At 49.0% G+C, this 16,141-nt stretch overlaps 5 protein-coding genes across 5 annotated transcripts, besides 2 other annotated features; 4 read left to right on the top strand and 1 right to left on the bottom strand.

Annotated features, from left to right (window-relative positions):
* Positions 1-107: 107 nt before the first annotated feature.
* LPMP_220710 (hypothetical protein) lies at positions 108-755 on the bottom strand (the record flags this gene model as incomplete). Its single annotated transcript, XM_010700770.1, has 1 exon — positions 108-755. The coding sequence occupies one exon, from the start codon at positions 753-755 to the stop codon at positions 108-110; it is 648 nt and encodes a 215-aa protein (XP_010699072.1).
* Positions 756-1,532: 777 nt separating this feature from the next.
* Positions 1,533-1,751: a repeat region.
* An 859-nt stretch (positions 1,752-2,610) lies between these two features.
* On the top strand, positions 2,611-4,605 carry LPMP_220700 (hypothetical protein; the record flags this gene model as incomplete). The annotated part of the gene is made up of 1 exon (XM_010700769.1): positions 2,611-4,605. The coding sequence occupies one exon, from the start codon at positions 2,611-2,613 to the stop codon at positions 4,603-4,605; it is 1,995 nt and encodes a 664-aa protein (XP_010699071.1).
* Positions 4,606-5,504: 899 nt separating this feature from the next.
* Positions 5,505-6,245, top strand: LPMP_220690 (NADH-cytochrome b5 reductase, putative; the record flags this gene model as incomplete). The annotated part of the gene is made up of 1 exon (XM_010700768.1): positions 5,505-6,245. The coding sequence occupies one exon, from the start codon at positions 5,505-5,507 to the stop codon at positions 6,243-6,245; it is 741 nt and encodes a 246-aa protein (XP_010699070.1).
* Positions 6,246-7,772: 1,527 nt separating this feature from the next.
* On the top strand, positions 7,773-8,642 carry LPMP_220680 (NADH-cytochrome b5 reductase, putative; the record flags this gene model as incomplete). Its single annotated transcript, XM_010700767.1, has 1 exon — positions 7,773-8,642. One exon carries the CDS (start codon positions 7,773-7,775, stop codon positions 8,640-8,642), a length of 870 nt encoding a protein of 289 aa, XP_010699069.1.
* Positions 8,643-9,240: 598 nt separating this feature from the next.
* Positions 9,241-9,757: a repeat region.
* A 749-nt stretch (positions 9,758-10,506) lies between these two features.
* LPMP_220670 (hypothetical protein) lies at positions 10,507-10,869 on the top strand (the record flags this gene model as incomplete). Its single annotated transcript, XM_010700766.1, has 1 exon — positions 10,507-10,869. The coding sequence occupies one exon, from the start codon at positions 10,507-10,509 to the stop codon at positions 10,867-10,869; it is 363 nt and encodes a 120-aa protein (XP_010699068.1).
* Between the last annotated feature and the right edge of the window lie 5,272 nt (positions 10,870-16,141).

Raw genomic sequence — 16,141 nt, 5'->3', positions numbered from 1 at the left:
CAAAGAAAAAAGAGCTGACAGTTACGCAAAAGCGCTAGATAAAGAAATGCATACGAACGGGTAAAATTGCTATAAGCCGCTGGCGAAGTAAAGAGCTTGACAGTCGCTTAGTCAAGTACCATCGTGTTCAAGACTCCACAACCACCACAAATGAACTCCAATTTCTTCACATCGACACCAATTGTCACAGCATTGATCACGTTGCATTGGCCACAACGAAGCTGCACTGTACGTTGGTTTGCTGTGCTATCTACAAGGGGAGCTGTGTTGAGGGTCGATCCAAGCTCCTGATAGCATCCACCACACAAAACTGCATCAGACTTCTTCGAGGGAAGCTTGTTAAAGGAATGACACACTTTGCACTCTACGAGGTCCTTGTGAGTGCTGTGGTTCGAGTGCGGTACTTTCTCCTTCAATGGCTCACGGCACTGTACACATTTCCAGTGCTTTAATGGGCTAGATGGCTTGATGTAGTTGACAAATGTGCAAGCGGGGCACTCCACGGGGACCATGTCAGCCGCACCTGCTGTAGGGGTCCCTGCACCGGCGGCGGCCTCTTGACGGTTGATCTCCTCTTGAAGCTGGCGAGCTAAAGCAGCATCGGCAGCCTCCTGCACCGATACCAGCGGCCCACTTCCCGTAGGCGCACAATCTGCACCATCTCCGGGGTTGTTGAGCTGTGCTTGAAGTTGACGCGCGAAGAGCTCATCTGAGTGCTCCTGCTGCAGTTCGCTCGCTGTCTTTGAATGTTCCATTGATGTGGTGAGGAGGTACCGCAGAGAGAAGCACCTTGATAACAAAAGATAGAGCTCTTCTCGCCCAGAAGTCGAAAGGCACAGTGGAGGAGAGAAGCGCAATAAGATTTGTGGAGTCTCCTTCGAGAACGTGCAGTACTTTGTGCTTTAGCGCCAAGATACGAAAAAGAACAGGAAAAGGCAATTACACATAGCGACGGATACATCCAGTAAACATATGGAGAGAAACGGAGATAATTTTTGTTAATCATGAGATACATTCTTTCCTGTGAGAGAACATTTTGTCCTTCAAAAGTAATTGCGCTGCAGCCAACGCAAAAGGGAATTGCTATTCCACGAAAAAGCCGTCCCACCAACGAGACAAAGACTTATAGTACTAGTTGAAACCCGTTGGCATCAGATTTCCTCCATTGCTGCCTCACAGAGTTCACAGCCCACAGATAAAAACTAATGCATATCTTTCAAGACTACTGAAGGTGCAGGCACTCAAAAATGTTTTCCAACACGGACCTGCAACAACTCTGCTTTCCTCTCTGATCTCCTCCTTTCCCTACCCTGAAAAGCTGCAGTTCCTCATTTCGCCGTGTCTGGCAGGCCCTGACACCTTTCGCACCCACCTCAGAGTAGTAAACCACAACATATCAGGCCCCACAAGAAAATCAAAGCAGTCCTGATTGTTCAGGTTGCAGATTTCCTTCTGCAACCTGAACACCGCCTTTCCAACCAACAAGGCACTGAGTTCCAGCAAAAAGCTCAGTGGACCGCAGCTTGTTCTCTTCCAATCTGCCACGCAACGCGTGCTCAGCTCCCCTCAGCCCGGGGCTGCCACAGGCCCATCGCGTGGTGCGGCACAGCCGTAGGGCACACGCTACAGCAACACCCACCCAGCCATCGGAGCACGGCATCCGCCTCAACCCCTGCCCACTCAGCCTCGCAGGTCGCCACCCGGTGCATCCCTCGGGTGGCGCAGGCTCCCCACCAGCAGGCAGCCAGAGCTCCAAAGTTAAAAGGTGTGCAGTTGTGTCATGCCGTTCCATACAGTCCCCTCCCTTTGGCCCCCACTGTGAAAACATTGTTCGCGATTAGGGCGCATTGCTGCGAACGCGGGGGGGGGGGGGGGAACCACGCATATTTCTTTTGGCGGGTGACGTGCGTGTGTTATGCCCTACTTGCGTCTACCCGCCGCGAGGGCGCATCAGGAAGTGCTGTCAAGTTATTTTATGAGGAGTAAAAAAAGGAGGTTCCTTCCAAGGCGCTGTCAAGCACTGTGGCTGGTATTTCCTATCGACAAACTTTTTCATGTCACGGAGAGGACATGTTTCTGGAAACAGAAGAACATTGCGACAGTTGCTTTTTGTGAATAATGGATGTATCCGCATTGGACGCTTTGCTCCTCTCAAAAGATGTCTTCCGGTATATTCATGCTGCAGGGTGTTAGGAAAGCCAGCATGTATCTGCTTCTCTGCAACCACTACGAACTCCCTCTGTGCAAATGAAAAAAGAAAGACGTGCCAGTGAACTTTTTTTTTTTTCGGTAACATGTAACCTTTCAAAGCGTGAAATCGCGCTCATCATAGCTCTCAGCCAAATTCAAAGAGCAGCAAAGGAAAAACCAGGCTACAATCAGCTCCCCCTTGTTAATGCCCTCGCAGTATTTTATGCCTCTTTTTTTCTCACTGCGTCACAGTATCGCTAATTCATGCGCATTTGTTTCGGAAACGTTTTTCTCATATTTAGTCCCTAACTTGCTCCACTCTTTTACGCTTGTTCACTATAATATATATATATATATATATATATATATATATATATATATTCACTTACTGCGCCATTGATCCCCCAAAATAAGTGTAAAATGTTCAAAAAGAAGTGCACGTCAAAGGAGGCACAATCAATCAGCAAAAGTGATGTGAAGAAGCTGAGGGCCGATGTTGTGAATGTCATTGGGAAAAATAGCGCGGACAAGTTCGATCTCGTTGTCCGCAAAAAAGATACGGTCACCAAACGGAAGTACCAATGTGGATCTGGATCATCGGTCTTTGTATACTCCGTCAATGAAGTACCTTTCTTTATCTCGATTGATCGACTAGGCAAAGAAGAGCACAATGTTATTACAGAAGCGAGGCCTTTCAGCTTTCTCATAGTTCCTACTCTCTTCTTCTTTTTGCGGCTGCACCAGCTCCTGGCTGAGAAAGGCGATGAGTGGACAAGCGTTGTAAATGAAGTTGGCGTTGCTATTATTTGCCGCGGCCCGACTTCTCGATTTATCCTCAGCGGCGCACACTTGATGATGCCAGGAATTTTAAGCGCTCGGAAAAAAACACCAGTTTCTGTCGGGGATGTTGCTCTCATTTATTCACTCGGTGTCGATGTCCCATACGCCATCGGAATCGTGACTAGCAGTATGGCAGCAAGGCAGGATACAGGCGTAGGTGTTTTTGTGGTTCAGTGCTTTCGTGACAGTCTCTGGCAGGAATTCGAGAATCGATTTATTACGAACTACAGCCTTTCCTCAGAATTATTTCTCATTCCATCTGAGTTTGAGGAAGACGAAGTTCGTGAAAAACTCTCTGAAATGGGCGTTGCAACTACGGAGAACGAAAACACGAATCATCATGTCTTCAACAATGAAGTCACCGAGGGGAACGAGGCGCCAGGTGTCGACTACACTGATATTTTTTCGGATGTAGACAGAGTGCTGAAGTTTTGTCTCTGCGAAGCAGTGAAGCAAGTATCACGCTCGCTGCTTCCCATGCCAATGCAACAGTTCACGAGCATTGTGGTCCACTCGTACCCAAGAGACGGTGCCCACACTTTTGCAATTCAGTTCAAAGATACAAAATACAAAAAAGCACTGACATTTTTTCAAGGATTTCCAGATCTTCTAACCGTTGTCGAAATGAGTCCTTGTGTTTATTGCGTTACTCAAGTAACCAAATCGGCCGACTTGATGCGACAACACAATGCACTTTATGCTGATTTTCTCAGCACAGTACATATGGAAGGATGTAGGAAGGAAGCCCAGGAACTGCAAGCGAAGCTCCTTGCCGATGGAGCAGGTGTGTTCCGTCAGTGCATTGTCTCTGCCAGTGTTTTCTACGCTGCACCTCGTAGTCTGGACGACGATCTTATACGAATCTTGCTGCTAGGCGAGGAGCTGAACATACCTCGTGACAGTCTATTTCCCACAATAGAACATGCTACTACAGGTACTGTTCCTATTTTCGAAAAAGCTCCTATTGATGATAGCGTTCTCCAAGAAATTTACACGCAGAAAACACTAGTTGACAATTTGAAAAACTACATAAAAGCACACAACCTGCTGGTTGTAAGCGACTCAGAGAAGGGTAAGGTACCCCGTGTAAAAATTGACGACGTGCTATCCATGATGTTCACCTTCAAGGCATATACCTCTGAGATGCCGTTGGATCAAGTTAAGCAAGGTATGCTACGTTTGTTCAGACTGAAGCACGAAATTGTTTTGCAAACTGTTGTGGAGGGCGCATCACTAGCTAGCGATAACTTGATTCCGAAGCGGCTGATCAAAAATGGACCACTTCCAAAGGTGAATCTGTGGTCGGAGAAGTCGACAAACAGTAAGTTAATTACAATTGTACAGAACCTTGAATCGTTTGGTTTTGATCTTGAGTTGCTTGCTGATCAATGGAAAAAACAGTTTTCTACGAGCTGTGGTGTAGTCGACCCGTCGACAAAGTTGAAGAATCTGAAGCCCGGGACGAAAATTCCATTCGAGATACATTTACAAGGAGACTTGAAACAGAAAGTCGCGGCTGCACTCCTGAAGGAAGCAAATTTACCACCATCGCAGCTCATTTGCAAGAAAAAATAAAAGCACTTTTTGAACTGATTTTTTTCCCAACCACATCTGCCACGTATTTTTTTTTTCGTCTGATGATTCACGAGATTTGGCACTATTTATTCGCATACACACACACACATATATATATATATATATATATAAGGCTTTCTCTGAAGTGAATTATTATCTTGGCGAAAAAAAGTATCAATTGTATTTTTTTTTGTATTTTAGTTTCACAGCTATAGAAGGCTTGATAAAACTACAAAGAAGTAGTCAAAAGGGGGCAAATGTGTGAACAACAGGGTCAACTATTAACACAAAATGCGCGCAATTTTTTCCCCCTTTTTGACCTAATCACCGAAAAAAAAAAAGATGAGATGGCGAGCCTTTTTTTCGTTCTGTAGTACGAACCACGAGTCCAACGCTCAGCAGACTGCATGAAAGCAATCTTCATACATAAAAAAAAAAAAACGCTGTAGTTTTCTCTTTCGTTACTATGTGCCAGAATTTTATGGAGCAGCCCACTTGTTTCCACAACTTTATCATTCAACATTGCTCACACTTTTGTATTATCTCCCTCTCTCTTCATGGTTTCCAACCTCCGCGTCAGTGAATTATTCACCCTCATGCAAACGCTGCGGCGCTGCTAATATGTAAAAAAGAGAAGCCATACCCGCTGCGCGTTTGTATCTCATAACAGCATATAGAGGCAACAAACAAAGCATTTAGTCTCGACTTTTTTTTTTTTCGAAGGGCCCGTGTATTTTTTTCAAGTTCTTAGTAATCGCTTAGTAGCGAGAATGAAAGCCTTCATCGCGGCCGCGACGGGGTTTGCCACCTCCAGCTGGTACAACAGCCTTTCTAGCTCATCCAACTGTGCCACATCGAGGAGCCCATTCTCACAGTCTGAGTTTCGCTCTTTTGCCTTGATGGATGTCTATGACGAGTCCCATAACACGAAGGTGTTTCGATTTGCGTTACCGGAGGCGGATATGCCACTTAACCTTGAGGTAGCTAGCTGTCTTAGCTTGCGCTTTTTTGACAAGGACGGAAAGGAAGTTATTCGACCGTACACGCCACTTAACCGCAGTGATCAGCTTGGCTACTTCGATATTTTGGTGAAGAAGTACCAGGGCTCAAAAATGGGAACCCATTTGTTCTCAATGAAGAAGGGTGATACCATCGACATCAAGGGGCCCTGGGTGAAGCTGCCGATCAAGGCAAACCAATTCAAGGCAATTGGCATGATTGCCGGCGGCACGGGTATCACACCGATGTACCAGGTGGCGAGGCATGTGTTGCATGCACCTAAGAACAATACGGAAATTACCCTCATCTACGCAAATGAGCGTAAAGAGGACGTGCTGCTTGGCAACGAGCTGAACGAGCTAATGGAGACGTACCCACGCTTTTCGCCGTACTTTGTGCTATCCAAGGCGCCCTCTGACTGGATGGGCGGTGTTGGCTTTGTCAACAGGGAAATGATCAAGTCTCTGATGCCTGCGCCGAACCGCGCCGGCGATTGCACCATTCTTGTCTGTGGTCCGCCGCCATTCATGGCAGCTATTTCGGGTGATAAAGACTTCAAAAGCAATCCCCCATCTCAGGGTGAGCTGAAGGGCTACCTGAAGGAGCTTGGCTACATGCCCAAGATGGTGTACAAGTTCTAGCCAGCGAAAGATGAAAAGAAGCTGAGGCGCAACGTCGAAGTCATCGATGCCTCTTTTCATGTGACGCAAGTGATGCCAGCTCAGATCAGAATACGATATAAGGAGGAAGGAACATATTGTACAAGAAAGCGAGCGGGCGCTGGCGCGGGTGTTGTGGTCTTCTGTGGTCTGGCAAAGAGAGAGGCAGAGCGAGAATGTAACCGCGCACCAAGTGCTGACAAAGATTTTGTCAGCGCTGGCTTGAGATGAGGAGCGGGTTAATAGGGGAGACGATCTGCGGCTGTATGTTTGTATGCGTGCGCAGCCCCTATCTGCATTCATGAGGATTTATCGTTATTGCTGGTTTATCTAATGCACTGTAGACACCTTAGCCCTTTTTTTACTCTTCGAGTCTCTGTACACACGGCTATTCCACTCTTTCCCACATCCAGAGTGTGTGACAGATTTGTGGCCCATTAGGCTGCAAAGGGTGCATGACCATATAATACAACTTTGGAAATGGCCGTATGTGTGTCTTTCTCGTTCTTTCACTTCGCTTTCCGATTTCTCCACTAATGCGTACGATACTCTCTTTCACATCGAATCCCTTTTCTGCCTCTCTCCCCTTCCCCTTTCTCTGTACTTGGTACTTGCCGCCCTTTTTTTGCCTATCGCTGCGTTGTGGACCATTTCCAGCGAGGAACGCTAAAAAAAAAAGAAGGACAGTCCGAAAAAGATATGCGCTGAACCCCGCGTGGCAGGCGTCGATGAACCACGATTGTCTTTTTTTTTTTTCAGCCCCTCGATATTACGCTGTGAAACACACGAGAAGAATCCCGCACCCGCTGAAAGTTTACTGTCGCTTCACCGCTTGCCCCAGGTCTGTAGTGTTCGGAGGAAAATCGACACGACAACAGTATTTTTGCTGCCTTTGATTTCTCGCCGCTTTTTTTGCGTGTACTTTGGGCACTTATGCGGCAGTCATATTCTGTACCCCCCCTGTTGCTCACTCAGCACACATATGTGATTGGTTTGGTGGTTCCACTCCTGCGCTTTTGCCGGAATAGCACCTCCAAGCTCTGACCTGTGGCCGCACACACTCGCATACGAGCAGTATGACGTGAACTGCACTGATCATGTCTCTTTCATTCTCCCGTTTACCTTCACTCTTTTTTTGTCCTTTTGCATGAGCACAGTCCTGGTTACTGTACCTTCTATTTTGATGCACTCACCAAGAAGTGAACACTGCCTCCGTTGCTGTTTACCCGCACCAGCATCATTGCCACTTTAGTTTTTCTTGTTTTCCGCTTCGCTTGACTACTTTGGGACACAATTAGGGAGAAAACAAAAGAGCCTTTCCTTTAGTTTTAAAATCTATTTTTTTTGCCTTTTTGTTGTCTATACACAGAGCATGAATGCGCACAACTGTGCGAGTCAGAGCATTACATACACCTTCATTGAACTTCATCACGGAAAGCCGATCATATCACCTCCTACCATTTCACTGCTTGGTCTCTCGCTCTGATTTTTATACCATATTAGACGACCATGAAGGCTTTCATCGCTTCAGTTGTTGGTTTTGCTGGAGCCAGCATGTACCAGTCTGGGTCTGAAGTGCAGGCCTGGGGTAGCAAGCCGGCATTCTCGCAGGATAAGTTTCAGTCCTACAAGCTCATCCACGTTGAGGATGAATCGCATAACACAAAGCGCTTCCGCTTCGCCCTCGCATCGAGCAAGACGCGCCTGAAGATACCTGTGGCGTCTTGCATCACGCTGCGCTACACTGACGCCCAGGGACGCGAAGTTATGCGACCCTACACGCCCATCAACCTGGTAGAGGACGAGGGCCACTTCGACCTCGTCGTGAAGTGCTACCCGAATTCAAAGATGGGCTCGCACCTCTTCTCGCTCAAGGTCGGCGATTCCATCGACGTGAAAGGGCCGTGGCACACGTTCGACATGAAGCCGGGGCAATACAGCAAGATCGGCATGATCGCCGGTGGTACGGGTCTCACTCCCATGTTCCAAATTGTGAACAACACCCTGTACGCGCCAAACAACAAGACGAAAATCTCGCTTCTCTACTCAAACAGGACTGAGGGGGACATTCTGCTCGGTAAGGAGCTAGGCGCGCTGGCAAAGGAGTACCCCGGGAAGTTTGTCACCTACCACTGCCTGACGACGCCGCCGAGGCGCTGGACGGGCTACTCTGGCCACATCAGCAAGGCGATGATCCAGGAGACGATGCCGGGCCCGGATCACCGGGGTGACTCCTGTGTGTTGGTGTGTGGTCCACCACCCTTCATGAAGAGCATCTGCGGCGAGAAGGACTACAGCTGCTCTCCGCCCAAGCAAGGCCCGCTTGAGGGCTACCTCAAGGAGTTGGGCTACTCGGAGAGCGGCGTCTTCAAGTTCTGAGCCAGCACTCTACGTCTGCTTACGCAAGAGCGTGCACGCACCAGCGCGCGCCGTGAAGCCCTGACCATGCCTTGACTGTGTGAGATGTGTGTCAACGGGGAGGGGGGGAGCAAGGAAAAAAAAGGACAAGGGCGAGGCGAGTCCGGGAAAGCCCGTGACAAGTGAGAAGAGACTGGGCGTGCACCTCTTTTTTTCTTCGTGTTCTCCGTTTGTGGTGTTTCACCTTCGCACGCCTCTCTTCGCTCTTTTTCTGCCTGTCGTGATGGGCACCTTGACTATTTTCATGCTTTTCTAGCAGCGTCTACTGCTTGTATGCATGGGCCATGCGTCCGTGCGTCTGCGGGTCTCGCTGAGAGGCTTTCGCCTCGCGTCTGAGTATCTTTTTTGTTGCTTCTCGTCGTCGGCATCTCTGGACCTCGTGCTCGTATGCGTGTGCTCAAGCGGCGTCTTCTCTCACCCACCTTTTCTCCTTTGGAAGGGAAAAAGGTGAGTAAGAGAAGGGGAGCGCAGAATATATTTTCATATATACATGTGGGATTTATTGTCGTCTATTACAGTCGTACGTAGGCTGATGGCTTTATTTACCTCTTTTATACATCCTGATGACGGGGGGCACCTCAGTGTGTGGCATCGGTGCCCGCTACCTCCCTCTCCGGGGTAGCCAGGCAGCCCCTATCCCTGCCAACGCCGGGCCACTTCTGGCGCTGACGGGGCCAAGGCCCTGCGGCGTGGGGAGGCCGGAGCGGTGCATCGCTGCGGATGTCGGCGGTCCAGTCCCTGGATGGCGTCCTGTCGGAGCGACCTGCGACACCGAACACGTTTGTACCATCCACGTGATGGGCTGAGTGTCAGTGTGACTCGATCGTGTCTCACGCGGCCCTCGCTGCCTGCTGGTGGGGAGCCTGCGCCACCCGAGGGATGCACCGGGTGGCGACCTGCGAGGCTGAGTGGGCAGGGGTTGAGGCGGAGGCCGTGCTCCGATGACTGGGTGGGTGTTGCTGTAGCGTGTGCCCTACGGCTGTGCCGCACCACGCGATGGGCCTGTGGCAGCCCCGGGCTGAGGGGAGCTGAACCCGTGCTGTGTGGCAGAGAATGGACACGTTGGCAAAAAAAAAAGCATTGCTTACTGTGCTTGAAATCTCCAAGAAGTGATGAGCGAGGAGACAGACATATGCATATATACATATATATATATATATGTATATATGCATATATGTGTATGTATATGTAAAGCATGGTGGGAAGTGACTCTGCACCTCTCGCACGTGTTTTCAAGCCATAAAAGTGTCTATGAACAGAAAAAAACGAAAGGGTATGAGCGGCGGGAAACATACCACCGCGCGTAACTGGTGCACATACCTATCGAGAAGCACGTGCGCACAAATGATACTTGTGGCCACCAGGACGCATTGCTTCGGTGATTCTCTGGTGAGGGGGGGGGGGGGGGGGTTAAGAGGTGATCCAGAACTCATCCAGCGACTGCCCACCATAGTGCAGCGATATTTGTCTTGTGTCCCAGTGGATGACCACCATCTTTTAAAGAGAGGAGGCAAGCAAGCAAAGGCTTTCCTGAAGGCTTTAGCATTCTGTCATGCTTTGGTTTCCTCTCCTCCCTTTTTTTTGGCTGTGTTACGTGTCTGCCCTCTCGTGTACGCTTGGCGGGAGAGGCAAGAGGCGTATGCCTTAAAAAAACAACAAAAAAGACAATAAACGGAACACGCCGTTTTTGCTTCGTTTTTTTTTTTGTTTTTCCCCTTCTTCCCTTTCGCTGTTGTATCGCACGTTGGCGGTGTCAAAAGGCACACCCGTTTCGAGGGTGTTCCGCCCTCCTCAGCGCTCCTCACAGCTTGCCACTTTAGGAATTATGCTGCAGGCAACATTGGTTACCCGGCTTTTCTCGAAGCCCATCGCTCAGGGGTACGTGGCGCAGCTGCCAAGGCCGCTGCCGGGGTCGAAGGGGCGTTCCTGGATGCGGGCGATGGATGCCAACAGTGACGTGCGCGACTTCTACACCGCAGACGAGGAGCGCTACAACGCATGGTACAGGGAGACGTACGGTATTGAGGACCTCTCGGACGGGTCGGCTGCGTCTGGAGCTGCATCAAACCGACTCCTGGACGACACCCGCAACATGCAGCAAGCGGCAGAGGAGTACGACTTGCAAGGTATGAGGGAGGAACTCGAATTCTGGGGTGACGAATTCCAGCACATTACTCAGCTCCGATAAGGAGACGAGCAGCGACATATCAGAAAGGGGGGGGAGGTGGGAGACGGAAAAGGCTGCAGTCTGCTTCTCTCTTCTGCGCACTTTCTTTTGTTTCGTGGCTGCGTGACCCTCGAAGAAGCCAAGGGGAGTGGGTGTGCGTGCGTTGACATGAAGCACTGCCTTCCTATGTTACTTTTTCTTTCTGTATGTCTCGTTGAATCTCTGGAGATGAAGCAGTGCGGAGACCTGTACCAAAGCCACCGCTGCTAGCTGCTGCTCTTTTATTTTTTTCATCCGCATTGGAGTGAGGTTATGCTTGTTGATGGAGCTTCGCCAGGACGGTTATGTGGTCTCCTGATCATATCGCAAGGTCGATCTACGCATGAGGGGGAGGGGAAGGGAGGCGGCAAAATGATGGCGAGAGTCGTTGGCACTCCTCCTCTGCCGACTCCCCCCTCTGGGTCTCTGTACCCTTTTTTCTTACCCTAAGGGATGCTGTCGCGCGCGTCGTTCCCATCCCTAGCGCTGTACTCTCTCCTTACCCCACGTTCCCTTCTGATCTCAGCAGTGCTTCGCTCCGACACACCAATACCCACCCACAAAAAGGAAGGTGTTTCAGATTCCTTGCGTATTGGGGGGGTTCTCAGCGAGGGACAGTATAAGAGGGAGCTACTGAAGCGTAAGGGGATTTGCGCCTCCATAGAAGGAGACCGATCAGAGCAAGAACAACACAAAATGCATTATAGAAATGTATCAAGCGTAGGCATCAAGTGGGTGATGTATGCAGCCGTAAAAAAACACCCCAAAGGGGGCTGCCCATTGCCCAAGATGGAGAAAATGCATACAAGAGGCATTAAAATGAGTCGGACGAGTGGCGGCAACTCTGGGACAGAAGTAACGAACCACCACCACCCTCTTCGGCTCTGCGACTCGAGAGGAGGGCACTAGAGAGGCGAAGCTATTTCGCCGCGCTTCAACCCTCCTTCCCTGCAAGTCTCCGGCACGAAGAATATTTCCATGCCTTTGATGGCGTTTTTTTCCCTCTCCTTCTCTCGCTTGCTATCCTCGTGATTTTTCCTCTTGCCACTCTTTTCTTTACCTTTTCTCATCTATCTGACTCCCTCGATTTGCTTCTTCCGCGTCACGCCAATCATGCGCCCATACCCCCCAACCCACCCATACATACACGACCATCCAACGCCATTCGACCGATTTCAGTCCCACAACATCAACACTGCCCGCTAAAAAAAAAAAGCAAAAGAGTAACCCTTCCTCCATCCTCCCCTCTATTCCTCCATCCTCCCCAAACAGCGAACACAACAGCAGCAAAAGCAACGGCGACGAGCACACAGCGGGCCTATTAGCGACTACCAAGTAAGCAACGTGCGCTCGTCCGCTCGTACCATCACGAACAACAACGACTACTGCTGCTTGTTCTCTCCCCTCCCCCCTCCTCTTTCTTTCTCCTACCCTCAGTGTTTCAATACGAACAGGCAGCACGAAACGGGGAAGACGAATTCCGGCAAGGGGGATACAGAAGAGCTGAAAGCGAGCAAGACTAAATTGCCATAACCACATTCATCACACAGCCAAACAAACAAACAACAGCAACAAAAGGATACAACACACTCAACGTAGAAGGACGGGTGTATAGTACACGTGTTCCACATCAGGCAAACAACTCTTTCCCCCCTCTACCCCCCCTTTCAGTCTTTTTGAGCCCGAAAGAAAAGCGGACGACTTCAGTAAGCGAGACAGAGCGAAAAAGAAAGAGGAAACAGAAACCCAGGGAACATCTTCGGTCGTTGGTATATGCATGTATGTATATATCTACTCATTTTTGTTTCGGATCTCCTGTTTCCCTCTTTACTGTCCTTTCCTCTTTTTTTTTTCGCCCCACCTCTCTCGTTCGTCCTCGTTCCTCACATAGGCGCTCCCCTCCTTTTCTTTTCTCTCCACCACCACTAACATTACCCCTCTTGCTCTCCAGTGACACCATACTCAACCAGCATTTGTCTGCCCAACTCTCTTTCGCCCTCTCTCTTTGTGCGTACAGTTGTTGTTTTTTATTTTTTTTTTAATCTATATATATATTTTTTCCATTTTGTATCCCTTTCTTTACCAAGCTGTTGTTTTTTTTCTTCTGTCACCTTCGTCCTCATTTCTTTGCCTCCCTCTTTCTTCTCAACTTCTCACTTTGCTTTTATCGCTTTGTCTCTTCGTTTTTTTGTTTTACTTTTCCTTTTTCGTGTGTGCGCGGGTGGTAGGACGAGCTCTCTCACGCCCTTCTTCCTCCCTTTAGCAGAGCAACACTCCAGCACGCCAACTGAAGAAAAAGTCATAGGCGCGCGCGCGTGTAGCACAGTTGAACGCACCCCCCCTGAACGGCGGTGGTTTTGAGGCAAAAGCAGACTGGAAGAGAAACACTCATTGACGATCAAAGCTGGAGGATTGCAGGAGGAGAGAAACGTAGCAGACCGTTAGTATATATATATATATTCCTCTCGGTGAAGCTGACCGTCTGTGTTCAGCTGCTTGCGCGTGTGTTGATGTCAAACTATCAACCACCACCGTCCCCACCAGTTCCATCTTCTTACTTCTCTACATTGGCCACTCCTTTCCCTCGACTGCTCTGTCCACCTCTCTGGGACTCTGTCTCGCTCTTCTGAGGCTATCTTTGTGTATTGCTTCACTGCCTCTTCCCTCTATCTTCCCCTTAGCCTATCTCTTTTATTTAGCCTTCACATTTATTTTTTAGTCTCCGCGTGTGTGTGTGTGTGTGTGTGTGTGTGTGTGTGTGTCTGTGTGGACTTTGTGCCGTTTTTTTTATTTTGCGTTGTGATTCACATCTGTTGCGCGCTTTTCTTGTCTGTTGCTTGTATTTCTTTTCCCTTTTAAAAAAATTGGGCCCTCGTATGGGACCCTCTCTCCTTCGCTTCTTCTCCCTTCTCCTGCACGCTCCCTATTCCACGACTTGATCAACAACCACGACCATAACACTGTCACATCAGCTGAGCACAAAGGCCCTTTCCTTTCCCCAGCCTCGTCACCAGTGAGCCTCAAGCTTGTTTTGGAGGTCTTTGGTTTCTCCATCCTCCTCTTTTTCATCCTTCCCCTCCTTTCCATTGACTCTATCTCGTCGTTCTTCTCATCCTTCTTCGCCACCACCTTTGTTCCAGTTCTCTGTGCAATACGTGTTTTCCCCCTCTTCCCCCCTTTTACTATTCTTTTATTCGCTCCCTTCGCTCCCTCCTTCTCTCTCTCGCTGTTTTTGTAGTTCACTGTTTTCAAATTGGTGCCGACAACTGCTGCTACTACTCCCCTGTCTTTCCCTGTTCGCCACTCTCTTTTTCTCTCTGCCTCGCTTGTTTACCCCCTCTGCTTTTACCTCTTCGTCTTTTCCACGTTTGCTCTTTTCCTCCTCGCTTTTTTTTTTTTTTGCGTTTTCATTCTTCATTCTTCGTGTCCGTCTCCGCTGCCGTGTGCCCCTCTTCATCTGCGTTTGCCTTTTATTGTTGTTTCCCATCTTCCCTTGTCTTTTTTCTTATCTGTTTCACCTGCTCATTGCCTCTAGGGTTGAGGTGCCATATTGCGTGTGTGCGTGTGTGCGTGCGTGTGTTTGTTGTGTCGTCGATTTTTCTTCGTTTTCCCGCTTTTCGTCTCCTCTCCCTCTGTTTGCTTGTCTGACTTCTCACTGGACGCGATTCCTTTTCTCTGCGAGCCACTTGTTTTCTCGTTTCGATTGCTTTCTTTGTGCCCCTCATTACATCCACGTCTCTAAATACATGTAGAGTAGAATATTCCTTAACCTTTTCTTGCTTTCGCCGTCTTCATTCTCTCTTGCGTGTTCGTCGCCTTTTTCTTCGACCGCTTCGGTGTGGGGGCTCTCCCTTTCGATCCCCCTGACTTATTTTTTCTCTCCCTTTCTAGCTGCATATACGCCCATACGCCCAGATACCCATACACATCTACATATCGATATACGTGTACGTTTGTGTGCGGGCATCCGTTCTGTCTTTTCTACTCCCTCCTCATTTCTTCGTCCATCATTCGTGTCTCCTGTGATTAGTATTATTATTTTGTTTCTTCGCCTGCTCTTCTGTTCGTTTTTCCCTTTCCCTTTCCGAAGTCATTCTAGCACGAACTGGCTTTCGCCGAAGCATCCAGAGCACCAGAGGGAGGGGGGTGGGGCGAACCCTGTTTCACTTTTGCTTGGTAGCTTTTTTTCTCTTTCGAGAGAAGCTAGAAAAATAATATTTGCCACCGCCACCGTCGCACATAACGTTGTACATACTTCAGGTCTTCGTCGTCGTAGTCCTCAAGCACTGTGTTTCTTTGCTCCTTCTTGCCTGCTGCTTTGTTCTTTTCATTTTCTCCTTTCTCCCATTTCCGCGTACTTTCTCACCTCTTCCACTTTTTTTTTTCTTAAATGAAACTGTGCGCGCTGACGCACAGTGGCCCCCCCGTTATTTCTTTCTTGGGGATCTCTCCCGTTCTCTTGCCGCGTTCTTTTTTTTTTTGTTTTCAGTCTCGACCTCGTGGTTTTCTTCCCATTTTGTTTGTGCAGAATTCTGCGCGTGCTTTCTTGTACCTCATTTCTATTCTGTCTTGTGTGCTCTCCCCTCTTTCTCTTGTGCGTGTGTCTCTCTCCGCGAGTATACCGTCTCTCTCTCTCTCTTTCCCTGTGTGTGCTTGTTGTATCGGTTCTATTTTCGTTTGTTCTCTTACCGAGCAGCGCAAGCAGCACGAAAAGAAAAAACAAACAAAAAAGAGCCGAAAAGGAAAAGAGTAAAAATCAGACGCACGTATCGAGAGGAAGGAGCGCACTGGCTCTCCTAACGTACAAGACAAGGAATCACACGACTACAATTGAAGAGCAGCCACAAAGGCGACAGACCATCGTTACCCAAGTACACATACCTAAACGACTGTTTCTACCTTTTTCTTTTCTCTTCCACTTCCCCATCACGTTGCGGAAGCGGAGAGAGAGAGCGAGCGAGCGAGCGGAAAAAGAAAAGGTCGCTCTGCAAGCACTGGGGTAGGTGAGTAAAAAGGCAGAGCGTCTCAATCAACGAACGAACGGGCGGATTACGGCAAAACAAAACAAACAAAGAAAGACACAGGTGGGGTGTGCTCTACGTGGTAGCCAACACCACACCACTAGCGAGGCGGCAACGTGCGCACACACAGACACAAGAAGCACACACCCCTGTCTTCGTGTGTTTTTGGTAGTTTTTTCGTGTTTGTCCCCACGTCACCTCCCCTCCCTCCCCCCCCCCCCCCCCCCCCCCCC

This window comes from Leishmania panamensis (genome assembly GCF_000755165.1).
Source record: "Leishmania panamensis strain MHOM/PA/94/PSC-1 chromosome 22 sequence".
In the NCBI taxonomy this organism is placed as follows: Eukaryota; Euglenozoa; class Kinetoplastea; order Trypanosomatida; family Trypanosomatidae; genus Leishmania; species Leishmania panamensis.
The sequence above is the reverse complement of the archived record's forward strand: the minus strand, read 5'-3'. Positions and strand labels throughout refer to the sequence as shown.